The following is a 24,607-nucleotide window of genomic DNA, read 5'->3' on the forward strand; positions in this document are numbered from 1 at the left end:
CGGTTGTTCCAGAGAGTTTGAGTGACGATGAAGATGCTTCTGATGCAATTTGCTCAAACCAGGTGAAAAAGACATTCGAAGAAGCAGAGTGGAGAATTGTCTTGCTGGCTTTAGCACAGACGACCCCAGTACGAACGTCAAATTCGAGGCCAAGTCCACACTGGAGTGAGTGTCGGTTTAGGCATGAAATCTGGGCAGGCCCACCTGAAGGATTGGTTAGAACTGTCAATCAGGGCTGTGGGAAATTGTGAGCTTATTTTAATACCGACTAACCTCACCCGTTCTCGTTCTTGCTACCAAGCACATTAGACGTTTTATTGTCTAGGAGCATGTCAAGACTCGTGATGTATGCAAGAGCTTTTTCCGAAGCCCCGTTCCATCTTAGTCTTCGATCGCGGTGGTCGGCTTTTCGATGCTAACAAATTCTCAAAGGCGGCCCTATCAGCGGCCAATCTAGACTTCAAAGCAGTCATTTTGCTCATATGGTAGTAGTCGACTCTGGTATTAGGCGCACTCGGAAAACCAACTAAGTGATCAGCACCAGCCTTGTAAATTCAAGCCCCTAGTTAGCCATGAAGAAGAAATTAGACACAATATATGACTGCATGAGGGTTTTAAAGAAGAAATACGAGGACTTCGGGCTCTATTTAAGAGCCCAGGTGAGAGTGAGTCCCCGCCAGCCCTTTTGGGAAGGCACCATGAAAGAAGACTTAAGATACACTTACCAGGAGTATACTGGTTTTGCCATAAAAATAGCAACCGAAAAAGATTCCTATTCTCGATAGTGATAATAAGAAGGTCGCGTCTCTTATCTTCCTTATCCGGCTGCAATTTCCAACAACAAAACATATCATGTCGTCTTAGACTAAAAAAACATTAGCTTGGTTCGACTTTCAACCAACAGCCTAACACATCCTGATAGTGCTTGTATTGTTCTATGGCTTTCATAACTCTGCCTTGGGCACATCTATCATATATGTTTATCTATTCTATTGTAGCTCCGTCCTGACCAACGTTGCTCTTACTACCATGCAATAGGTCTGGTAGCACCATCATTTCAATGGGTTGCGCTTCGATGGGCGGGCCCGTACACTTCGCTTCAATTCTGGGCTCTGAGGGACGAGAGGTTATGGCGAATTGACTTTAGTGTAGTTGATTATCCAGGTTGTATGCACTGTCTCTTCCCTGACCTAGATTGATGAACTATGTTCGTAGGAAATGTAAGGCTGGTAGCGCAAAACTTTGTATCTACATTAAGTGAACGAAGACAGTTGATATTGACTACCAGAGAAACTTATATTCTTTTTTTTTTTTTTTTTTTTTTTTTTAAAAAAAAAAAAAAAAAAAAAAAGAACAACAGATGCCCACCGATACAAAGACAATCATTCGTAACTTGATAAAGCCGAGTAAGATATCTGAATTCATAATAAATTTTGGATAAAAAGTAAGAGGTTTGCAGCCAGGTGCACTAGGAAACCAACGTTGACATTCATCCTCCCAACTCTTCCAATGTATGATATGTAATGCTGTGACAAGATAAGAAAAAAGAATAAAACCGTCAAATGCGCCAATCCTGTCTGTTAGGGGCTCATTAGAGAGATAGAAGAAGAAGAAGAAGAAGAAGAAGAAGAAAAGGTCATGGCTACATTCAAAGAGATACGGTTGGTAATGATAATGGTGACAAGGTAGAGGGATCTGCAAAGGCAACGGGACGAGCTTTAGGGCATCGCATGCCAATGCCGGCACATTTTGCTGCTCGAGTTTGATGAACGTAGCTGACTCGCGCGGCTGCAGTACTTTTGAGGGTGTTCTATTAGCAAGTAAAGAGCTGGGGTGACCTCTACCGACCAACGGGGATGTCATGGCGATGGAGGTCTTTTGACCATTCGGGAACGACCTTGTCGCGTTCGTACAAAAGACCACAATTGTGGCACAGGGTCTGGATTCTGTTAGCCGACAAGAACTCGTATCGGAGAAGGAGGGGTTGCTTACCCTTGAGCCTGCGGGACCATCTCGTACGGCCCAAACAGCGGTACCCCATACCATGCAGTTGCTGCACCGCCAATTCTGTCGTTCCCTGCACGAAGTTGGTTAGCAGCCAATACAACGGTGATTGCATTTTCACAGGTACTAACCAGTCGGATAATGTGCCACCACCTCCACCATAACCAGCTCCCGAGCCTGTATCGGGAGTGCCTCGCCCACCAGGTGTACCAGGCCTTCCAGAAGGACTGAGACTGCGGAACCGCTTCTTGCGTTTATTCCGCTCGCCCCGACCCAGAGGTGTCTCACCATCCACATCGAAATAGCCACTGCCTTGTCGTGATGCATCAGGCGTTATACCTGCGGTGGAGGAGAACCGAGCTGTCTCTCGTCGGAGACGTCGGATTTGTCGTTCGCGATCGCCTTCTCTCCGTTCAATTTCCTCTTTGGACAGTGTTTCGACCTTGGGTTCCCACTCGTCGCCGAGGCCTTCGGGGTCATAGCGCCAACCAGCCTCTGCGCCGTTGGCGGCTTGGTTATCGATCTCGTTGCCGTAGCCGCTGATGAGACCGCCGCTTTCGCAGACTTCTTTCTTTAACTTAAGGACGGCTTCGTAGATGCCGTGTGCAATTGCGCCAACCCATTCGCCGTTCAGCCCCAGATCAGCGCAGGTAACTTTAGCGAAGTCATCTGCCATTCCGGGGGGATGGAGGAGAGACCACTCGAACTTGTCCGTATATAGCTTGTTCTGCAAGTTAATATTCAGGTTGATCATGCAACGGTATGCATCATCTGGATTCAAGATACTGTCGTTGACCAATGGCTCCTTTGTTGCTGTGATCTCTGGCGTCGCTGGAAGGTTCGTTGGTGCCGGTGTTGTAGACACATCGCGCGACTGGCCGATTTGCGGAGCGGGAGGCTGAATTTGTGTACTCTGGAATAAAGGGTGTAGAGCAACACCGGCATACTCCTCTAATTGTTGCCGTATTTGGTTGCTGATAGCCAACGTCATGCCTTGGGGGTTGGGTAGGTCGAGATCGCGCACAAAACCGACTGCAAATTCTTCGGGAGTCGCAAGGGCTTCATGGAGGTTCCAGAGGAAAGTATCTTTGATCCGAAACGCGGGCAATGGGTCTGGTCGTCTATACCCGGGCAGCGTCGGGTTTATTGCAGGGTCCACAATTCCTCGTGGTAAAGGAAATGGTTCCAAAGGCTGATGCGCCGGGACTTCGAGGTCAATTCGAATCGGAATGAGCGTGAGAGGTAGTTGCGCCTGGATTTGTAGCTGATCTGCGCAGCTATCAAACAATCAGCATGAGAAGAAAACAGCGCGACAGCAAGAACCAAGCAAACAAAACAATCCCACTGGGAAAGTGAACATACGCAGGTCGCAACATCCGCTTGATCATCCAATCGCGAAAGACCCCTTGAACTTCAACAGGAGCATGAACCTCTTTTCCCAACTTGTCTGAAATTGGCAGCTTCTCCGTCATCGATTCCTCCCTCCTCAAACTCCTCAATCCGGTAGGTCGCCGTCCCTCTTCCTCCTCAAAGTCATCGTCAAACCCGTCCTCCGCGTAGTTGATCGCGGTTGTCCCTCGCTTGGTCGTGCGCGGCGTCGGCCCGACTTGGGTCTGCGGTATGACAGGCGTGAGAAGTGCGTTCCCATAATGGCGCACCCGTGGAGGGTACGACGTGATGTAGCCTCTGAGAGGGGACATGGTGGAAGGGCTGACTGTATCTATGTCGAGGCTGATAGTAGAAGCATGTCCCTTCTGTGATCCTCTCTCAGGTTTGCGGTTGGGATTTCTCGATAGTGCGACTGGCAATTTGTTATTCCCGTTTTTAGGCCTATTTTTACTATCCTACTCCTGCGAGGCCAACGGTTCGAAATTCGCGGGCGTGGAAGGGAGGAAGGAATTTGCTTTCCCGGCACAAGCGGCGCGGAACGAGCGTGCCAAAAGATATCAATCAATACGCGCTCCCGCAATCGAGGCAAAAAGTCGAATAAAGGGAGAGCCTGGTTTTAACCGATGCAGGACAACAACACCCAACAGAGCTTCTCGGATGGTGATCGCGCTGGAATGAAGCTCCTCCGCCTGCGGCTTGTCGCGTATTCCCAGCCATGGCCCACGCTAAACCAATTTGGGGGTTAATCACGTGCAGTGGTATCCTAACGACAACCCGATGTACTTTTTAAGAGTTGATTTGGAACAACTGGGCAAAATACCATCAAATCCAGAAAATGAAGGTAATAATTACAAGCCAATGCATGCTTCCTGTTAACTAATAACGACTATGAAAGAATTAAACACACAAAATTTTATACGCCAATCCTGGTGTCTCCTGTCTGACAGTAAGTCTTGAAGAAAGTTGAAAAAATAAAGTGCAAGGGATATCGTCAACTCCGTAGAAAAGACCGACTCGAACAAGCGCTCAGGAGAAAGTAAAGAGTCACGGGGGTGATTATAATATGCGCAAATAGGGAATAATAGATGATAACAATGATCGGGTGTGCAACAAAAGACAAACGGGAAAAAAGAAGGAAAAAAAAAAAAAACGAGACTAAACTGGCTACCGAAGTCCAATCACACTCTGCAAAAAGCGTTAGTTTATACGACGAGGACAGGAGGGTTCAAGACATACCATTTCAAGAGTCCACACTCTACGGATCCAAACCTTGACCTTCCCCTCAACACCTTCCACTTCGTCGAGCTCGATGCCCTCCCACCAGCATCTACGGGCTGGTTTTCTCCAAAAAAGAAGGAGCTTTTGCGCCATTCCAATCGCACTGTTGTTAGATAGGTCGCCTCTGATGTCGGTCCGGAGCTTAGCCAGTGCAAGACTGCATATGACAGCCTTGTGAGGCTCTGGTGCACGGTGTCCCCAATGGTCATCACGATTGAATCCACTATAGAAACATTTAGCTATATTCAACGTACAGTGTCCCAAGATGTCCTGTTGAACTTACCCTGCGGTCAACATCTCAATCAAGTGTTGTTCCGTGGAACCAACCTCATCACTCTTCTTCAGACCGGAAAAAATCCCGTCTTGTTTGAGAAGAGTTTGTGCAGCAGCTCGCTTAACTTCAATCATTTCCGTGTGGTCGATGTCGGCCCGTGGAGGAATCACGTAAAAGTCGAGGTCTTCGCGCAGCACAATGATTCCAGCACGGTCCTGGAGCGCATCTCTGGCAGATCCTAGCATAGAGTCGGACGAAACATCCGCATCTGGCGACGTGGATTCAGAAGGTGAGGAGGACGGAATTGATTGGGCGACAGAACGGAAAAAGTCCAACATGTATTGTAGTGAAGCTGGGTCATACTAGAAAAAAAAAAAAAAAAAAAAAAGGCGATATCAGCAAGCCAGTCACACTGCAGTAACAATATGTATGCCACTTACGTCGACTGGGTAGATGTCGCCTTCGTGGAACGTGCCCATATGTCCATCGGGGAGAAGACCATTTGGAAAGAGCGACAGAAGAACAAATTCCGGCAAAGTCAACAGTTCATCACGAGAGAGGGTGAATCTCGTTCCCCTAGATCATAGGTTAGAATCACCCGTAAGAACAATCCCAAAGCGCTATCCTTACCTGAGCTCAAGCGTGATATTCTCATTTGCACCAATATCTGTAAACACGGGCAGTTAGCAATCCGTCGATCCCTTTACTAAAGAATTCCTCCATTGAGATCTTGCGTCTTTCGGATCATCGCAACAATGATCCTCAGGAGTTTGTTTCATATTCATACCTCCGAGAGTATTAATTGGCGGTCCTCCAGCCTGCTGGACTTGAGTAATAATACTCGACGCGCCTCCGGCCGCAGCCATCACGTAGGTAAACGATTCAAGGGGACTGTATCCTTCTGTATAAGGCGGAGGTGGCTCGTCGTCCGCGGAAGATTTTCCGGACGCTTCTCCTTTCGGCTCCTGAGAGAACGACGCTTTGGTATCCGCGACAATAGACGAGGACGGTTCCGACTCGCACGATTCTTCGACAAACGGCGAAGGAGGAGGTGGCGGAGAAAGGGGAGGGGGAGGAGAAGCAGGATAAAAAGAAGTATTCGACGGTGATAAAGCCGACTCGGGTTGGGTAACAGCAACCGTGGAGCGGTTGAGATCGGGAACCGAGGGGGAATCGAAAACGAGCGAAGAGAAAGGCGGCGGATTGGATGGGAAGGAGAAAGAGCTAGACGAGGATGCTTCCGAGCACGGGGAATGGGGCGGAGGAGCAGTATAGAAATCGTCGTCGCCCTCTGCTTCCTCCACTAGGGAGTGCGTGAGATGAGGCGGCCGCGCCGTGGTAGGCGAGCCAGGAGAACTTGATTGCCACGACAAGGTGGTGGAAGTCGACCGCACAATTGAAGGCGACAGGCTCTGGATGTGTGATAATGAAAGAGGAAGAAAGTGATGATGGTAGTTAAGTTATGAGAAATAGGATGAAGGGATCCGATTGAGAGTTGGTTCCCGGTTGATCTGAGGGTGATCGACCCAGAACTGCCCCCAGTTTTGACGGTCCAGACGCACACGAGCCGTCAACTAGCTTTTTCTTCTTTCTCTTTCTTTTTTACCGGGACTCGAACATAGATGCAAATGCAGGAAATTAGTTTAAAGTGACACAATGGAGCGTTTTCACGAGGATTAATTGTCGGAATTCAGATGCACCACGGAGACAGATGGCGGGAGGAGAGGTGGGAAGCGCCTAAAGATGAGGGGGGAGGTGAAGATACAAATGAACTCGGCGGCAATTGATCATAGCCAAGCACAATCACCATTGGAATACTTTTTACTAAATTTTCTGAAACTCTATAGAATATTAGACAATAAATACGTAGAGTTATCTTGATTATGCCCTGACAAAAATCAATATTGGTCACATGACTCAGTATCGCATGGTTGTTTTGTACGACTTAATCGTTTCATACCGAGTTTACAAGCAAGAATCCCTATATAGAGCTCTGTAGTGATACCGAAAATGCACCGTACTATGCACACTGCGTGCATTCGTGGTATATTTTGACTTAATGCATACGTATCATAAAAACCCCTTGAGGTGATGTCAAAGAAATAGCCAACCGACTAAACGTCGCGCTCCACGTAGCTCTGGATCATGCCCTCGAGCGTAGGTTCATACTCCTTTAGGGTCACTTCCTCGCCGTTCAAAACCGTGTTACCCTGGACAAAGACCTTGCGGGGCACCTTGTTCTTAAGAACAACGTCGCGAACCTTGGTTCCCCACCACTCATTCACGGAGGTGATATCGTCGTACAACTTCTTACCTGCTTCGACGTCGGCCGTACTTTTGTAGACATGCAGTTTCTGCAGGTACTTCTCCACAGCAGGACGGCCATGGGTTAGGATCTTGGACCGGTCCAAGTGGATTTCGAGATCTGACAAGTCTTCCTTGTTGTACACGAGCTTCACAAAGTCGTCTCCTGCGTCAAGGAATGTCCGCAGAATACTGTAACGAGCCTGCATGTGAGCCTGTCCCCACTTGTGCGTTTTGGGGTCCCAGAATTCCAAGGCAACCAGACCAGCACGTGCCATCTGTAGATAGGCCGCGAACAACACATCGCCGGCCTCGTTGGAAAGATCTTCCTTGCCATCGCCAAAACCAAAGATCTTGAGAATACCAAAGTCACAACCAAGAGCCATAGCAACGCACTCCGCGCGGCATTCTTCATAAGAAGAAGCAATGGCACCAAACACGGAGCTCCATGTCTGACCTGGCTTGTACCAAGTTGAGATGGGCTTGCCGTCGACAGGGCTCACAGGCGGGTTCGAGATATCGAAGTTATATTCGCCTGGAGCGGTCTCCTGCAGCAGCTTGCCAGTTCCATGGCCGAGAAGCTCGTGGATACCCACCTGCACCTCGAAGGCTGGGTCCCGGCATCTGCGGTACACATCCAAATCCCTTTCGGAAATGAACGGAACGGGCTCATTCGGAGCCTTGGCACTCAGAACGTTACCAAGGGAAACGTTCTTGAATCCCAGGTTCTGGCGAATGTCGTCGTAGTTAGGCAAGTTAATACCAGCTGGGATACCGGATGACTGGAAGCTTAAGACCTCAAGAGATGTGAAGTCAGGGCTAAGGAACGTGTCCTTTTCGAATTCATCGCCCCAAGGAAGCTTGGGAATCATTGCTTCAGCGTTATCTACGAGCTGTCCAAAAGCCCGTGTGCGTTCCAGGTTGACCTGCAAATAGTCAGCATATAGCTATCCAAGCACCAAAAGAACAGCAAATGATCATACTAGAGCGATGAATCCTTCCCATTCACCTCTGACACCGTGGGGATCTCTATAGGTCTCGACAAATCCGATGTTCGTTTCCAGTGCTGGCTTCTGGTCCTTGACCCATATTCGCTGAGATTCCTTGAATGCCTCGATGGAGCCAGCACCGAACGACAAAGCATAAGCGTCGAGCATCTTCTTTTGGTTGTCGTTTGCAGCATGTAAGCTCGCCTGCTTTATGGAGTGGGCGATCTTGGCCATTTCCTCCTTGTGATCTCCAAAGACAAGACTAAGCTTCCTCCCCTTCAGCTTTCCATCGAGATCAAACGTCTCGATCTCTCCGAGGTCCCGGTCCCGCGAGGGGGGCGACGAGACGCCAGATGCAATCAAGAGCTCGAAATCTCCCGAGGCGGTCTTCTTGAGTCTTGTGTTTTCCAACGGCAAGCCTTTCTGTTCCATGAGGTCACCAATGGCTGAAATCTCATCCTGGCTGATGTTGGGCGACTCGGGGTAGTAGGTAGTCATGTGGCCGGCACCAGGGTAACCGAGGTGCATAAGGGATTGTTGCGTCTCATAAATCCCACCCCCACTCTTGCTAGCATTCTCGAATGCTGCCTTACTTTCCGGGGTAGCTGAGGCCAGGGCTTCCAATGCAGAAGGTGGCAGTCGTGGAATGAACTTGGAATCACCGAAGCCCTTGTAGTTACCGCAGTTACCAAGAAATTGAACAGAATATTCCAAGAAGAAACGAAGGTGTTCCGAGCTGACATTTGTCTTCTTGGCGAGGCTGGCCCAGTCCCCGTTGCAGGCACGGTGAAGGGAAAGTATGAGGTCGTAGATCGGTTCGGATTCGGGAGAGACTTGACGGAGGGTAATTCGGATTCCTTCGAAAGCAGCCCTAGAATTGCGTCGCAAAGTCAATGTCAGTGATATTCACAAAGGACAAGGAGAACAACGACGAACCTGCTAATGTAATGGGCGTATTTCCTCAACTTGGGATCCTGGAGCTTGTCAAAGTGCTGTTTGACCTCCAACCTGACCACCGTAGGCGGCGAATCTGCCAGATAGTGCTGCTTGATGCTCTCATCCATCGTGGTTACTGAAATGCGGAGTGAAGCTTGTGTTGAGAAATTGGAGCGCGAGGGGAGAACAGAAGACACAGTCGAAGTACGAGGGAACGGAAGAGGACGGTGATGCGGCGAGTGATGACGATTGAGGGGCAGGAAGGATACGGAGGGGCGGTGGAGGAAACGATGTTCCGACGGCCAACAGCGCGTCGCCAGGCCTCGAGAAAGGCGCATATGAGCTGATGGTGACAACAACTGCTGCAACAAGTTAAGCAGCAGCTCTTTGTCTGGCTGGAGACCGAGATTAATCCAAGTTATGACTCTGCTTATGTGATTTATGTTCCGCAGGTCGAATTGTGGAGATTGCTCCACTAGAATAGAACAGTCATGGTGGAAGGGTAAGTAATTATGTGAATTATCTTGTGACGCTTTTGGTATACTCTCCAAACCCCAATCTATGTATATACAAGCAAATGCAGCAATGGGCTAAAGTAAGGGTATTCAAACAAGACAACGAAGGAAGAATATCATATTAAGCTCTCATATTTGTCCAGACCTTGTTTCTGCGTGTTGGCTGGCTGGAAGGTATGGGCATTCGACAACGGATTCTGCATCACGTTGGCACCCAAGGATGGGGGTTTTGCAACATTAGAAATTCCGCTAAATGCGGATGGTTGTGGTGGCATGGAACCCGATGCAGGAGGCGGAGGAATGGAGAACGCGGGATAATTGGATTGCTTGGGTTGACCAAATGAGGTAGGAGTGGTAGCAGTAGAAGATGCCGACTTCACGCTGGCAAGAGCTGCCAGTGATGGGCCAGCTGTATTCCCCTGGACATTGCGTTGACTTGTTGAAGAGCTCCACGAGCCTGACGGCGACGGCTGCAAAGCTGGAAACCCCTGCGTCATGGGAGACACTTGGCGCGGAACAGGTTCGAGTGATGGGAATGAACTTATGTTGTAATCAGGAGTAACAGAGCGGAAATTGGGGTTAGACTGTGCGGATGGAGTGCTTCCCCTGCTAACTGGCACAGGTGCATTTGATGTCGACCATGAAAAGGCGGGCGATGCTGCGGGGCCCGAAGTCTGAGGCGTTGGCCCAGAGTCCATAGTGTCCCAGGCATCGATGTCTGCATCTGATGGCGTAGCGCCTTTTCCAAGGACGAGACGCTCAAAGTTGACATTCATGTCACCTTGATCAAGAGTAGCTACGGAAGGACTCTTAGTGCCGTTTCTGAAACCGCTAGTGTCTCCTGACGATAGCTCTTGCAATTTCTTCCTCTGCTCACGCTCAATCTTGGCGGAAATATTTTTAATCTGCGTCATAAACTGCTCAAACTGGCGAATACCAAGCAGTGGTCCCAGTGAAAAGTTCCAGAGAATGGGGAGCACCTCCAAGGCAAGGAAATCCGTGTCAGCAACGATGCCAACCTGCCTAAACACGTTCAATGCAGCCATCATCACAGCGGGCTCTTTGGTTTTGATGGCCTTCAGTGATGGAACAAGCTTTTCTTGTATGGTGTATTTGTCAAGGATTGAAGACTTGATGGGCTTGGATTGCTTGGTCGTAGTCACACCTGAAAGGTCATCTTCGAGTTCTGGCTCTGCATCAACAGAGCCCCCACAAAGCACAGCGAACGCATCCAAGCAGCGAACTTTGATGGCAAGACTGCTTGTCCGGCTGAAAGTCGTTGCAATCGGAGGGAAAACCTCATTTTTCACAGTACTAAAATCAAGAACTGGGAGCACCACGGGCAAGCATTTGATTGCAATGTCCGCCAAAGAATGAGTAGGCGAGTCCATACCGAGTCGGATCAAAGGCAGTATGTCTGAGAGATTGAATGTTAGTCGCACATTTTGTAACTGAAGGCAAGAAGGGAGACCAACCATCCTTGAACTCCATGCCAGAGCAATTCTCAGAAATCACTTTCATGTTTTCAAGCACAACCATAAGTCCCGCATCTCGTTTCGAATCACGCTCCTGGCCTTTGCTAGATCCTGCCGGAAAGATTTCTTTCAAACGTGGAATCACCCTTTCAGGGAATATACGACGCGCACTCGGAATCCGCTGCAAGATCCCAAAGATGTTCTGTAGGATCAGTTGCAGAAGGTCGTGATCTTTCAGTTCCTCCAGTAAAGCACCCAAGATCTTCCTCTCCAAAACCGAGACTGGAAATTCAGGCAGCACCCGTTGTAGTCCACGCATGAATTGGGATTTTTCATTTGGGTTCTTGGCTGGCAGCGACTCCAAGAAGCGAATCGTTGATACCAGAATGTTGTCAAAATACTGAGATTGCTGGAATTCCCGTGCGTTTAAACGCTGGGCTGGCCTTCTTGTGATCAACCTGGGAAGAAGATGGGAAACGAGATCCTTTGGGACCACTCCGGAAGCCAGGAAGTTGTTCGACTGCGAGGGGGTTGATGATGGCGAGCTGAGAAGCTTTTTATAAGTAGATAAGTTCGAATGCGACTCGATTGGAGAAACATGGGGAGAGTTATAGATGGCAACAATTATCAATCCCAGAGAAAATAGATCCGCGGCGGAAGAAACGTTAGAATCCATGGCAAAGTCAGGAGAGGTGTAATCCAGATCGAGCTGGACCGACGCAGGCAGACGAGGGTCATGGTATAGGACCTCGGAAAGTGCCAATGGTGGAAGAGAAGAGCGAGTCTCTGTCGAATCAGGAGGACCAGCGAAGCCCAAGCCAGAGATCTTCCAGTCAGACTTCGCGTTGATGAATATTGCTTCGGGATTCAGATTTCCATGAACCAAGCCCGCTGATTCGTGCAGAAACTCAAGGCCCTTAGCCACTTGCAAAAGACCCTTTTGAACTTCAAGTTCGTCGATTTCAAGCTCCCTCCGTCCTCTGCTTCCGTCCGGTCTCTCGGACGTGTAACGGCTGGTGCGGGAGCTCACCCTTTCTTGTTCATCCTTCTGCCGTAATAACCCACCAAGAGACGCCGTGACATGCTCAGTAGCAAACATCAGACCACCATTGCGCGTCTCCTCTACCGGCTCGAGAACCTGTAGAACGGACGGATGTCTAAGACGTGCGAGACTGCTAGCTTCTCGCTTTAGTCGCTCGATAACCTCCTCCTGCAGCTTTTTGGTGGAGGAACTGGACGATTTCCCAAATGCACCAGCTCGAGGTTCAAGGAACTTCTTGTCAAAAATGAACACAGATGCTGTTGTGCCTGTTGACTTTCTCTTTCCATCATGGACTCTCCATGGACCTGAGATCACAACCGGATGCGGAGAGATCTGGTAGTTGGAGGATATGTTGGATTTGAAGGACGAAAACATTTCCAATTTGTTCTTTCAACGAATAATCTCCGGGGTCCTCCAAAAGTGTTATTGGAAGTGTTGAGAATAACCATGCATGCAACACCAAGGATGTGTATGCTGCGCCAACGGAGGGAACAATAGGTATGCAAAGAATACGAAAAGAAAAAGAGGTAAGATTAAAAATTCACATAAATGATCGAAGGAAGTTAAAAACGAAGAATATAACAGATATTAAACAAAATCGTCAAAACCCACCGAGTGTTCATTAATCTCTCCGTAATCGACACTGAGTCGCGCTCAATGATGTCCGCTGGCATGACTGTCACGTGAAAGGGGTAATGTATCGACCAATAAGAAACTGTACGATAAGATACCCCTTCTGGAAGCTCTATCAGTCACGTGCAGATGGCCTTTTCTTTTTTGGGATAGCCGTATTAACCTAATTCCGCCTTTACCCGCTGCCAGACTCCGACGTCGGCGATCGGCCCGAGAGGTCTTCTCTCCGGGGAAATATTCCACTCGATACATAGGCCTTTGTCAGCGCCGAAGAGTCATCCAAACGGTGGAAAACGAATTGTACTTTTTTTGTTCTTCTCGTCACTTACTACGAAAAGGTGATTGAATTCCCTCGACGAATTGAGAGTTACAGTTGCTCACGTCCATTTAGATTGCAGCTATGAAGTCCTTCCATCGCTTGGCCTGTCGCAAGGTCTTGAACGGTTTCCCGGTGTCTCGTGCTCTTCCTTTCCAGACTCCTACGGCAACTCGGCTATGGCAGAGATCATACAGCACTGCTGCTTCTCAACTGGCTGCCCTTGATGCCTCGAAGCTCTCTGTGACCAAAACCAGCACCCCCAAGGAAATCACCTCTCCGAAGGATTTGGTGTTCGGGAAGACCTTCACTGGTACGTGGACAGTTCAAGAGAGATAATCGCGCATCGGAGTGGGCTGTTTGTATGCTGATACACAATGACTTCCTAGATCATATGCTTTCCATTGAATGGAACGCTGAATCGGGTTGGGATACGCCCCGTATCGTTCCGTACCAGAACCTCAGCCTCGACCCATCGGCCTGTGTCCTCCATTATGCATTCGAATGCTTCGAAGGAATGAAAGCCTACAAGGACAGCAATGGTGAGATTCGGTTGTTCCGTCCGAACAAAAACATGGAGCGTTTAAACAAGTCCTCGTCGCGGATTGCTCTGCCGACTGTTGACGGTGAAGCTCTCACCAAGTTGATCGGGGAATTTGTGAAATTAGACAGCCGCTTTATTCCCAAGTTTGTTGGAACCTTTGCACATTGCTTTGAGAGGCTATGGCTGACTGGTCTGCAGCTCCCGCGGATATTCGTTGTACCTTCGTCCCACGATGATCGGCACGCAAAACACTCTTGGTGTTGGGCCCCCGGGCTCTGCACTTCTATTTGTGATCGCTAGTCCTGTTGGACCGTACTACGCCACGGGCTTCAAGGCCATCTCTCTGGAAGCAACCGACTATGCAGTGCGCGCATGGCCCGGTGGTGTTGGTGATAAGAAGCTGGGTGCCAACTATGCACCATGTGTGGTGCCACAACTGAACGCAGCGTCACGCGGGTTCCAGCAGAACCTATGGCTTTTTGGAGAGGAGGAGTACGTGACCGAAGTGGGAACCATGAACCTTTTCATGGTCTTAAAGGACAAAGAGACGGGCCAGAAGGAGCTGGTGACGGCACCTCTGGATGGAACGATTCTCGAAGGAGTTACCCGCGACTCTGTTCTGGGTCTGGCGCGTGAACGTTTGACTCCTAAGGGGTGGAAGGTGTCTGAGCGCAAGATTAAGATGTCCGAGCTTGCGGAGGCATCGTCCGAAGGAAGGTTATTGGAAGTGTTTGGATCGGGAACAGCAGCGATCGTTAGCCCGGTGCGGTCGATCAGCTACCGGGGCCAACTGGTGGACTGTGGGTTGAAGACAGAGGAGGAGGCTGGAGAGATTGCGCTCAACATGAAGAACTGGATTGAAGGGATCCAGTATGGCGATGAGGCGCATCCTTGGAGGTAAGTTCTATTTTTCCTTTCTTTACTTTTTCTTTTTTTGGGGGGAGAGGGGAAGTCGTTTCAGATTGATGAGTAGATGCTGACATTTGGCCAGTTATGTTCTGTAGAATTGCCCTATCTGTTGGCTCCGACGGGCTTGGTATGACGGAGAAAACATAACTGGTTATCATCTTTGTTTTCTTTCTTTCTTTTTTTTTTTTTTTTTCTAATGCATATTTTTGGAATATCTGTTCCTTACGATCTAGCGTGAGCACTGAATTCAGAAGTGTCGGTATTAAAGCCGTCGTCAGCATATCAACATGCATATTTTCCCACAATAACCATTCTTGAAACAGCCCAGGGACTCTCCAGGATCCAACACCGCCATGTGGCCCAGTCACCCTTTACAGGGTGCAAGTTGTCACCGGGAAGACGCACCAAGCCTGGCCCAACCACGGAGCAAGGGAAGCACAGACATACGCTAGATTCACAATGCCCCGACGCAAAGGATGCATGTCGTACATGAGTACCGTGCACATAGCCTCCGATGATCCGACGCGGCGGTCGCTGTTGTAGAAAGGAAGATTTAGTGTCTCCTTCGTCAACCCGGACGGGACGTGTAACTTGTGCTTTGCCATACTGCTGCATGCGGCAATGCGAAGCGAGTGCGGAGTGAGTGCGGACAATTTGAGGACTCTGGTCAAGTGATGGAGATTCCATTCAGAAATTTGAGTATACCTGGCACACAAGGCTGTTCGGGATGACTTAACTCTCAGGCTGTGCTGGTATTTTTTTTTTTTTTTTTTTCTCTCGTTTTTCGGGGCCAAGAATAAGAGAATACAGGGATGACGGATTATGATCGACAAACCAGGGCATCAGGGAATATTCATAGTAGCATCTCAGCATCTTATCTTTTACATTCTTCTACAATATGCAAGTGTAAGGCCTAATGTCTGGGGAATATAACAGCATAGCAGTATGATTGACACAGAATCAGATGCCAAGATAGCCCGAGGCTGGGGCCAATGGGGCTCTCCAGGTCTAAGCCTCTTTTGTTGGTTACCCTGTCACAGTCATGGTCTGTCTGTCAAGGACCAGAATGTATTCAATCCACATTCTGTTGTGCATAAGGCTCCAAAGCGGCTCTGCACCGGAATGCTGATTGGCTGCTAAATCAAGAAGCTGCACGAATTGACCCTAAATAAGTGCCCGTTGGATGTTTCGATATGTTTCTGGATAAGCACTGCTAGAATGCTGATGCGTCTGAGCGAAGATCTGTTACCCATCCAGGGTAAGAATTGAACGTCGCAGGATCGATATACAGTAGTGCTTCCCGTACTTCCCGTACTCCCGTATAGACCATAGCTATAAGCACATTCTTGTCGGCCCATCCCTGCTAAGGGAGTATGTACTTCGTATATCCTCCGTATTCACGGGAGCATTTCGTGACAAAACCAAAAACCAACAAGAGCCTACACAAAGCTCGAATGCCAATTCTGTCTGCCAATTATTCCGTTGCACTTTTGCTCTGGGCATCGAGTGACGAGGAAGTCATGGGACTTGATTCTACTGGTAGCAAGACCAGGGCAAACAAACACCATACCAGATCGGGACTAGTGGTTTTGGGGTAACTGGCCAATGATGACCCCACAAATGGTACTTCAGCCCTATGTGACGCCATTCGGGGTTAAGAGCGGACTTATACGTCCGACGATCACCGATTTTATACGAGGTCGATACAGGGGTACTACTGGTCCTTACGAGTAATACAGGTGAAAATGCAAGTATGTATGTATGTACTGATAAGAGGTAGGACAGCCGAGTGTCTTGGTCCAATTAGGAATGACGTCGGCCCAACCTTGTGTACGTAGTATGTCTAACTGTCTATATGTCTGGCTGTTGGAGTATTTGCTATTGCTAGTGTACAATAACTATTCTTGTATACGTATGTATGAATATGGATTTGAAATCAATCATTGTGATATACAAGTATGGATGTACCGGAAAACCCGGACGCCTGGACGCCCGTGTAACCCTCCATCAAGCAGGGTAAAATAAAAAAAAAAAAAAAAAAAAAAAAATACAATAATACGGTTCTTTTCAATACCGTCTCCGATTTCCTTTTGGAGCCACATGGCTATGGCAAAGAGGGCGAAGGGCAGCACTGCCTTGTCTAGAATAACGACTAGATGGACTCATAGCGAACAAGCCGCTAATAAATACGCGGCTTTCGGTCGTCTCGGAATGGTTCATCATTGATCTCCATCTTTATTCTTCAGCTTCATCTTCATACCTAGTCAGGTGACTCTATCTACAACTACATCTATATATATCGATCCCCATCTCTTTCTAATATCAGTCCCCCCCAGTCATTAACACTTGAATGCCCACTATGAATCGTTCTTCCAACTACTACTCCTCTCGTCGCTCCTCGAACCACGGCACTAGCAGTGCCTTTAGTCCTAATGCCAACCCCAACGAGGACTGGACTAAGATTTCGGACCTGGCGGAGCGTCGTCGCATCCAGAATCGCATTGCCCAGCGGAATTACCGTGAGTTCTCTCTGGTAGCCACTACACCAGCAGCTTCTTATCTAACTACATATAGGCAAGAAGTTAAAGCGCCGTCTCGAGGACTTGGAGAAGCGAGCCGCATCGTCTTCAGCCTCCCCGGAACAGTCTCACGTTGAGCCATCTCTGCCAAAGTCAGGCAGGTCTCGTGCTATCCGAAACCGTTCCAAGCCAAGCATCAACAGCATCAACAACAGCCTCGACAACGATTGTCTCAAAATTAGCAGTAACAGCAGCAACAGGGGCAGCAGTCCTCTCATTCCCACAGTGACGAGGACCTTGTATGGGGATGCCTCCTATTCAGACGACCAGCGTGGAGGCATGTTTTCGCTTCAGTGCACTCGCCAGCTCTCTGCTTCGCCCCCGCCAGTCTTCTCCTACAGCTCGTATTCACATTTGAATCCGTATGGATCCCCAGCATACGGCCAGTCTCCACCTCTCTACCATTCCCCATCGTTTCATAGCTCCAACACACCTTCTTTCCACGGCCTGCCGTCCTTTCCTGGGGACTACGTCGACTATCCTCCCACGGGGCAGATCAAGCGATCCTACGCGGACGACGAGATCATGAGTCCATTCAGCCAGAGCTATGCGTCCATGGCAGGTATCGACTTGGGCTCCAACACCCTGCAGCTGCCAAGCGGGTCCAGCAACATGCCGGTAAATAGCCCTTCGTAACCGGATTGTTTGTCCAAACCAGCAAGTCATGATCATCGCTCACTCATTTCGCTTTTTCCAGATGTCACCACCACCACCTCTGGCACAAAGCCACGTTGATGACCGTTCAACGTCAACCTCTTCAACCCCTGCAGAGATGTCGCTTGCTTGTCCTCTGACGCCCGAATCCGATCCCTGCTCACCCCGCTCCTTTCCTTTGTTTTGATTGATTCCTTTTGTTTTACGAAACATCTACGATAGCGTTGTCTTTTCCTTCCCGTTGTTTGGTATCTTGGAAAGCGTATGATTCCCCATGGACTATGTGTATGAATTTATGAACCTGTATCGGAGTTTGAATCATGCATGCGACGATATATTTACGACCAGGCGTTTTTTTGGTGGAGCGCGACTTTCTGGGTTTCTTTTTTTGGATTCATCTTCGGGGTTTTTGATTTCCGCCGGGACAAATTGATTGCTACTGCCTACGGAGTAGATGTGGCTTTCGGTTGTTGGTGCGTTGTTGACTCCTCGTTGGTCACATTAGATCGGCTGTTAGCGATGGAGTACTCTTTTTGTTTCTCTCTTTATTTTATTTCGGTTTGGGCTGTCATTTTATGTGTTATTACGATTTTATGCTTTTGGCCACTAGATATGCATTAGGGCACCATATTATTATTATTCATGAAGTGTCTGATTTCTCACTACAAAGTATCCTCTGCACAAACATTCTCAGACATAACGGGAGAGGGGGAAAAAAGACAAATAGCCTCAACACTGCCTCGTTGCATGTTGCCCAGAGCCGCAAGCAGATCTGGTCTCCAGAAAGGAATTCGCAACCTCCCCCACTAATGCATGGCAATGCGAGGCAACCATATTGAGCGAAAAAAAAAAAAAAAAAAAAAAAAAAAAAAAAAAAAAAACCAAGACAGACTCCGGCGCGATCCGTTCGAGTACTAATCGTGCACGAGGCTGCGACCATTATCACACATTCTTTATTACTCATCAATTCAGCAGGAATCGCGCAGGATTCACTGTGCCCGGGGCTACCCCGAACCGACGAACCAGAATACGAGATGGCAGATGAATCCAAGACTGCAGGCTATTTGATACCCTACCCCCTCCCCGGCCCAGAACAGACCATTTCTTTTTCGGTGCTTCCTAAATGCCGGCCCCCGATCTCGTACTTGACGAACCCCGCTCCTTTCGTTTTGCCAACCAAAACGGGCAGACGGAGAGGCAACCAACCGATTAGATTAACCACTTGGATTCAGCTCGTGCAAAAGCCGAGAAACCCTGTACGAGGAGAACGGAGGGCGCGATTTAGATTCGACACTGCGCCTCCGGAGAATGTCCACAAATCACGAATTAACGTTCACGCAACTAAATGACTATCACAAAGGCTAACTCCGTACTCCGTACGGAGTACAGTTGACTGGAAAAGCGGCTCTGTGGACAGGCGGAGATGCTCAGGACTGGACTGGGCTGCGTTGCGTTGCGTTGCGTTGCGATGCTTGCGTAGCATAGAGTGAGTATTGCCAGACAATAACACATAACACCAACACCGGACGATTGTCTTAGTTGAGTATGATTGGTATGTTATTTGATCATTTGTTGGCCCTGGGATCCTTGTATGTTTGATGTCCAGGATAATGATGGAATTCTTCAGCATTTCATGTCATTTCATAACTGAGAAATACTGGCCCTCGTATACGGAAGGGAGTACGAAGGCATATCGGCCAAAGCCGAGGAGATGTCAATATCGACATTCCTTTGATTCGATATTAATCGCATCCATTCTTGCAAAACCGACCAGAGCACACAGCAGCAGGTGACTAAGTGAGTCATGCACCCCTGTCTACAAGTACAAGTAATTCAGTGCTGTCTTTTTCATACCATAATGTATGTATTTTCTAATTTCCCCTCTCGTTCCATCCATACATCCATACAATTCCGGCGTTCTTTCCCGTCTTCCTTTTTTCCTTTTTCGAAATAGCTCATAGCGCGGTTATTGAAAATATATATGCCCAGAGATATACCATGGCAATGATGTAGTAGTGTAACTCTCGCTCTCTGTATTCTTTTCGGGCTAGATATGTACGACCTAGCTATTCTTCAGGGTACTACTGTAGCTGATAAGGAGTAGGGACTGCCCCGAGAGACTGGATCGTCAGCATTCAGTTTTAGTTTATTCCGTCTTACCAATACTTACTCCATAGAAAAGAGATTTAGAGTGATTATGGCAGAAACTAGTATGAAGACTATTTATATGCTGATTATTGACTTACGCCTCTATGCAGTTAGAGTTAACAACAGAAATAAAAGACAAAGAAGAGAATAATTTCAGTAGATAATTGAACACAGAACATGAATGAATCAAGAAAAATGACATTTTACTCCCTCTACTCCCCCAACACCTTTCGTCGCCGTCGTATCGGCGCCTTCTTCCTCCCCTCGATCGTATTCGACGCCGGCGCTGCCTGCATCTCTGTATCGTTATCCTCCTCTTCGTCGCCCTCCTCGTCCGCGATCTGTTCATTTCGCCGCCGCAAAGTCTCGACGAATGCCATCTCGTCCAGCTCCCTGATGTCTGTCGGCTTCATCCGCAGCCACTTCATGCGCGGACCGACCCGCGACCGCTCCGAGACGCGGAACCCATAGATGCGCGACTCATATATCTTACCCGGTCCCAGTCCCGGGGAGAAGTTCGCGGTCCGCATGCCGTTGATTTCAAGCTGCTGGTTGTCGTTTTCGCGCGAGGCTGCAGATGCAGTCAGGCCCGGATAACGTTGTTGCAGCGCGGGGGTGATAGGGTCGTCAAGACGGGGCCCGATGTCCAGATCCGGGAAGGTCATGAAGAACAGACAGCCAAAGGTCGTACCGAAAAACGCGCCGTCGACGGAGTGGAAGCGGCTGTTGGGAGGCGTGTACAGGTCCTGGCAGCTGGGGCAGAAGAGCTTAACAGTTTCCTGGCCGGGGGTGTCGGAGCGGCCGACGGGGAGGACTTTACAGCCGTTGCAGTTTGCGCGGGGACACACCCCGAAATGCTGCATTTCGTACTTCTCCAACATCTGCTGGATACCTGGTCGCGAGGTGATGTAGCGTTGATGAATAAGGCCATACAGCAGCTCCGCGGAACTCTCGATCACGCTTAGATCGCTCGCGACGCGCGCATGTCGTCGCTGCCCCCCTCTATAACCAGGCGGTTTCTCATCGCCCAGAATCTCATCCTCTTCTTCGTCCTCGTCTTCTTCCTCTTCGTCCTCGTCCTCGTCTTCTTCCGGCTCCACATCTAGAATCATCTCCAGCGCCTCCTTGTACATGGGCACCTGCGACTGCAGACCCGTGAGGTTAAAGTCATCCTCGATGAAATCCTCCGACACCTCCGCGAAGAATTCGTGGCCCATGAGTGAGCAGAAGGACGAGATCCACGACTCCGGGGCACCCTCCGACGACGACATATCGAATGAGGCGGACGTGGTTTCGGACGACGAAAGGGTCGATTCAGACAGTTGACTCAGATCCAGCCTGTCTAGGCCGTCGGCCAACGCCGAACCTGTCTCTCTCGACACGTTGGAGCTAGGGGATGAAAAAAAAAAAAAAAAGAAAAAAGAGGCGAAGTGGTGTTGTCGGATTTGATTGCTCGAGTCCTTGCGCGCTGCTGTTACACACACGCAAGAGACGATATCGGAGGATGTTTGAGGTCGTTATCAGGCGTAGATATCGTAGATAGCGTAGATGTTGTTTTGGTTTATTCAATGAATGCGAAAATCATGACACTGCTTCGTTGTGCGATGGGCTGGCTTGGAGACTGAATTCCCCACTAACAAACACAGGTTGGGTTTCACGACATTCAATGAGTACCGTCGAGTATCCAAACTAGACCAATGTAGTTCCTCTCACCGTGACATCGAATAATTCGGCTGGTGTCCCTCTGTCTGTTTTTGAGGGGTTTGGTAACGGATCGAGATGAGAGAGGGGAGGGGAGCGATATGAGGAGATCAGTGTCGTTAAAAGAACAAAACGCAATCAACACTCAGAAGACGGTATCTTTTCGATAGAGCAAATCAAGAATAATAAGCACTCGTGGCCGCCAGACAACCGGTTTTGCTGAGATAAATGGCGGTCGTCTGGACAGAGCGGTGGTGCGAAGTGGGAGTGTCACGTGAGCACAACCTACTAGAGAATAACGAATACAAAAGTGAAGTCAACATTGTACTCTCTAAATAGCTGTTGATTGATGGGAAAGCATGTCTAGAACAGATCTCGTATTACTCGTGCAAATTCCCCCTCATCCCCCAATACCCCCGATAGTCCCTCTCCCGTATTAGAAATCTCCCCATTATGTCCAAACCCATTCATAGCTCCAGTCCCAGACGGCCCCATAAAATTACCAAATCCCCCAACAGCTTCAAACAGATTCGTAAGTTCGTGGCTCATCTGCAGCCCGTTCAGCGGACTATTTCCCAGCTCGTGCGCCCCATTCATGGACCCATACATCGAGAGATCTTCTATGGAATGACCAGCCAATCCGGCCATCGCGACAGCAGCTGTTGAATGAGGGTCGTTGGAGTCTGAAGCAAATGGACGTGCCAGAACTCCCAGTTTCTCGCCGATGGTTCGAAGGCCCTTTATAGTTTTCCAAAGCCGTTTGGAGACGTAGGATTTGGTGCTGAAGCCGTTGAGCAGGTCCAAGGCCATGTAGAATTCGTCCCGTACCTGGCGGTTGAATTCGGTGGATGCGTGGCATACGGCTAGGAAAAGGACTGCTAGAGCGGCAACGAGGAAGTAGTTGAAGCAGATTTGTTGCGTACGGTAGATGTCGGAGGTTTGATTGAGGCGGGTAAGGACTTGGATGGTGTCTTTGGCGACGTCGATCACTGTTTGAGCGTGGCTGTGATCCTCCGCAATGCTTGCCGGCGAGTGGAGGACGGGACGATATATGAGGATTCGAAGCTGGTTCATGCGCAGATATAGCAATACGCGGAGACGGCGAAGTCCGCGACTTGCGGATTCCCCGTGCTTCGGGGAGTCGAAGGGGTAGAATTTCAACGCATCCGGTACGTTTTTGTACCATTGAAGAATCTGATAGTCAAGATAACCGATTTCATCACGTCGAATGTCCGTAGAGCCTTCGGAACCTAGTCCGGAATACCAGATCTTAGAGCCAATTCGATTGTACGAAACCATACACCTCAGGTATGGCAACGATGAATCCTATCACCATTAACAACGAGAGAAACATAAAGATGTGGTGACGTACCGGTTCTGGCAAATTAGGATCAATATCCTCATCCTGAATCACAAACGGCAACCCTGTGCCCAAACTCCACCGTCGATCCAAGCTGTAGATAGACCAGAAGATTTTGCTGACATCAGACCATTGGCCTTCGTCGGGGAATGATTTCTTCAACGCATCTCGTCGATGTAGTCCCAATTCAAGGCACATCCTAGCCGTAAGACCGATCACACGGTAAGCCATAGCATCGTCGTCCGTATGGAAATGGTAAGTTGCCTAAAAAATTCAGTCTGTGCTAGTTGGGGTTGTGGGAAATGAAGTGACTCACCACCAAGCCATATAGTTGAATAGTTCTAATATCCAAAGGCTGCCAAAGCTTGGAATCGACGACCGGCTTCATGCTCAAATACAACCGCAAACCGAGATCGCTCTGCCCACTCCCTTCCACAACGAGGGTCGTTGCAAGGATCATCTTTAAAATATTGGTATTATCATCCTGAAGACCGTCCGAGCCTGGTAGACCACGCTGCGCAAAGCCTGTTCGCATTGCAGCCTCCATAAATGTGTATAATAGGTTCACTTGCTGAGTGATTTTCCCGATATCCACAAGGGGATACATGATCCCGATCTCTTCCTCGTAGACTCTACATAGCCGTAGCGCTTCTTCCCGTTTTATACTCCATATTGGGTCCTTGGAAGGATGGATAGTATTCAAAACCGGTGCCAACTGCGATGACGGAGGTGGATGTAATGGAGGCGAGACAGCAGGCGTGGCATGAACAGTCGTCAAGTCATCAACTATCCCATCTTCTGCTGGTGCAGCGATACCCATTTCCTGAAGACTTGACCTCGCAACGTCGAAATTGAATGCAGAGCTCGTAGGGCCCTGAAACCGGGGATGTCTGACCCGCGGTCTAACCGAACCGTGCTGCAAAGGCGTGAAGACTTGTGATCCTTCGCGAGATAAAGCATCGAAATTCGGAGGGTCAAGAGACGTCCTCTGCTGTATGCGGAGGTCATTCAAGTTGGAGAAGAGGCTGTTAACCTGGTCTTGCAAGTTGGTGATTTGGTCCTTCATGGACCGAAATTCCCTATGCATATTAGCAACCGGTTAGAACAGAACGCAATGGAATCACGTACTCGGAATCCTTGAAATTATTGTTACAGCAATTCGGCGCATATCGACCTATCAAACATCAATTAAACCACATATTCCGCTTATCCTTATCACGGCACACTGACATTCTAGATCCAAATGCCCGCAGCGCTGACACGGCACTTGTCCATTACACTTGATCTTCCTCCGCTTGCACTCATTACTGGCCAGACCATCAGCATCATGTCACTCTTGCATCCCCTAATATACCAGGTACATCACTAGTCCGAGGATCATACCAGGCAATAGAAATATAGCGATTCCGCTTAGTGCGCGTAGGTGTTCCGTTTTGCGGTTCCGCCTTCCTCTTTGCGCCAGTTTCGTCCTGTCCAGCAGCTGTCTGGCTGGCGCCCGTCTGGGACGCTGTCGTGTCCATGTGAGGTGACTCTGACTCCATCGCGACGGGTGGTTTT

The 24,607-nt window shown here is 49.0% G+C and overlaps 7 protein-coding genes across 7 annotated transcripts; 2 read left to right on the top strand and 5 right to left on the bottom strand.

Moving 5' to 3' along the window:
• Positions 1 to 1,363: 1,363 nt before the first annotated feature.
• EURHEDRAFT_414376 (putative RSC complex subunit Sfh1) lies at positions 1,364 to 4,057 on the bottom strand. Its single transcript, XM_040782412.1, has 4 exons — positions 3,367 to 4,057; positions 2,136 to 3,281; positions 1,993 to 2,077; positions 1,364 to 1,939 (listed from the first exon to the last, which is right to left on the bottom strand). Exons 1-4 carry the CDS (start codon positions 3,702 to 3,704, stop codon positions 1,841 to 1,843), a joined length of 1,668 nt encoding a protein of 555 aa, XP_040637235.1. The 5' UTR covers positions 3,705 to 4,057; the 3' UTR covers positions 1,364 to 1,840.
• A 500-nt stretch (positions 4,058 to 4,557) lies between these two features.
• On the bottom strand, positions 4,558 to 9,302 carry EURHEDRAFT_379249 (dipeptidyl-peptidase III; the record flags this gene model as incomplete). The annotated part of the gene is made up of 9 exons (XM_040779151.1): positions 4,558 to 4,578; positions 4,630 to 4,894; positions 4,955 to 5,307; positions 5,386 to 5,521; positions 5,576 to 5,612; positions 5,733 to 6,357; positions 7,066 to 8,175; positions 8,233 to 9,109; positions 9,175 to 9,302. 9 exons carry the CDS (start codon positions 9,300 to 9,302, stop codon positions 4,558 to 4,560), a joined length of 3,552 nt encoding a protein of 1,183 aa, XP_040637236.1.
• Positions 9,303 to 9,805: 503 nt separating this feature from the next.
• EURHEDRAFT_404309 (putative protein kinase Scy1) lies at positions 9,806 to 12,581 on the bottom strand (the record flags this gene model as incomplete). The annotated part of the gene is made up of 2 exons (XM_040780299.1): positions 9,806 to 11,106; positions 11,165 to 12,581. The coding sequence occupies 2 exons, from the start codon at positions 12,579 to 12,581 to the stop codon at positions 9,806 to 9,808; spliced, it is 2,718 nt and encodes a 905-aa protein (XP_040637237.1).
• A 658-nt stretch (positions 12,582 to 13,239) lies between these two features.
• EURHEDRAFT_379251 (branched-chain amino acid aminotransferase, cytosolic) lies at positions 13,240 to 14,703 on the top strand (the record flags this gene model as incomplete). The annotated part of the gene is made up of 4 exons (XM_040779152.1): positions 13,240 to 13,468; positions 13,545 to 13,842; positions 13,898 to 14,596; positions 14,691 to 14,703. The coding sequence occupies 4 exons, from the start codon at positions 13,240 to 13,242 to the stop codon at positions 14,701 to 14,703; spliced, it is 1,239 nt and encodes a 412-aa protein (XP_040637238.1).
• Positions 14,704 to 16,967: 2,264 nt separating this feature from the next.
• On the top strand, positions 16,968 to 18,028 carry EURHEDRAFT_516818 (bZIP transcription factor; the record flags this gene model as incomplete). The annotated part of the gene is made up of 3 exons (XM_040786512.1): positions 16,968 to 17,127; positions 17,183 to 17,805; positions 17,885 to 18,028. 3 exons carry the CDS (start codon positions 16,968 to 16,970, stop codon positions 18,026 to 18,028), a joined length of 927 nt encoding a protein of 308 aa, XP_040637239.1.
• A 1,705-nt stretch (positions 18,029 to 19,733) lies between these two features.
• On the bottom strand, positions 19,734 to 21,548 carry EURHEDRAFT_152861 (casein kinase II subunit beta). Its single transcript, XM_040777792.1, has one exon. It carries the CDS (start codon positions 21,258 to 21,260, stop codon positions 20,202 to 20,204), a length of 1,059 nt encoding a protein of 352 aa, XP_040637240.1. The 5' UTR covers positions 21,261 to 21,548; the 3' UTR covers positions 19,734 to 20,201.
• A 505-nt stretch (positions 21,549 to 22,053) lies between these two features.
• On the bottom strand, positions 22,054 to 24,591 carry EURHEDRAFT_379254 (transcription factor domain-containing protein; the record flags this gene model as incomplete). Its single annotated transcript, XM_040779153.1, has 6 exons — positions 22,054 to 23,016; positions 23,063 to 23,314; positions 23,367 to 24,129; positions 24,179 to 24,224; positions 24,281 to 24,357; positions 24,434 to 24,591. The coding sequence occupies 6 exons, from the start codon at positions 24,589 to 24,591 to the stop codon at positions 22,054 to 22,056; spliced, it is 2,259 nt and encodes a 752-aa protein (XP_040637241.1).
• Positions 24,592 to 24,607: the final 16 nt, after the last annotated feature.

Source organism: Aspergillus ruber (genome assembly GCF_000600275.1).
Source record: "Aspergillus ruber CBS 135680 unplaced genomic scaffold scaffold00021, whole genome shotgun sequence".
Taxonomy (NCBI): domain Eukaryota; kingdom Fungi; phylum Ascomycota; class Eurotiomycetes; order Eurotiales; family Aspergillaceae; genus Aspergillus; species Aspergillus ruber.

Coding starts and splice junctions, on each gene's coding strand:
- EURHEDRAFT_414376 (XM_040782412.1), bottom strand. CDS start 3,704: ATGTCCCCTCTCAGAGGCTACATCACGTCGTACCCTCCACGGGTGCGC. Junction 3,282..3,366: donor AAGCGGATGTTGCGACCTGC/GTATGTTCACTT, acceptor ATTGTTTGATAG/CTGCGCAGATCAGCTACAAA. Junction 1,940..1,992: donor ATGGTCCCGCAGGCTCAAGG/GTAAGCAACCCC, acceptor AACAGAATCCAG/ACCCTGTGCCACAATTGTGG.
- EURHEDRAFT_152861 (XM_040777792.1), bottom strand. CDS start 21,260: ATGTCGTCGTCGGAGGGTGCCCCGGAGTCGTGGATCTCGTCCTTCTGC.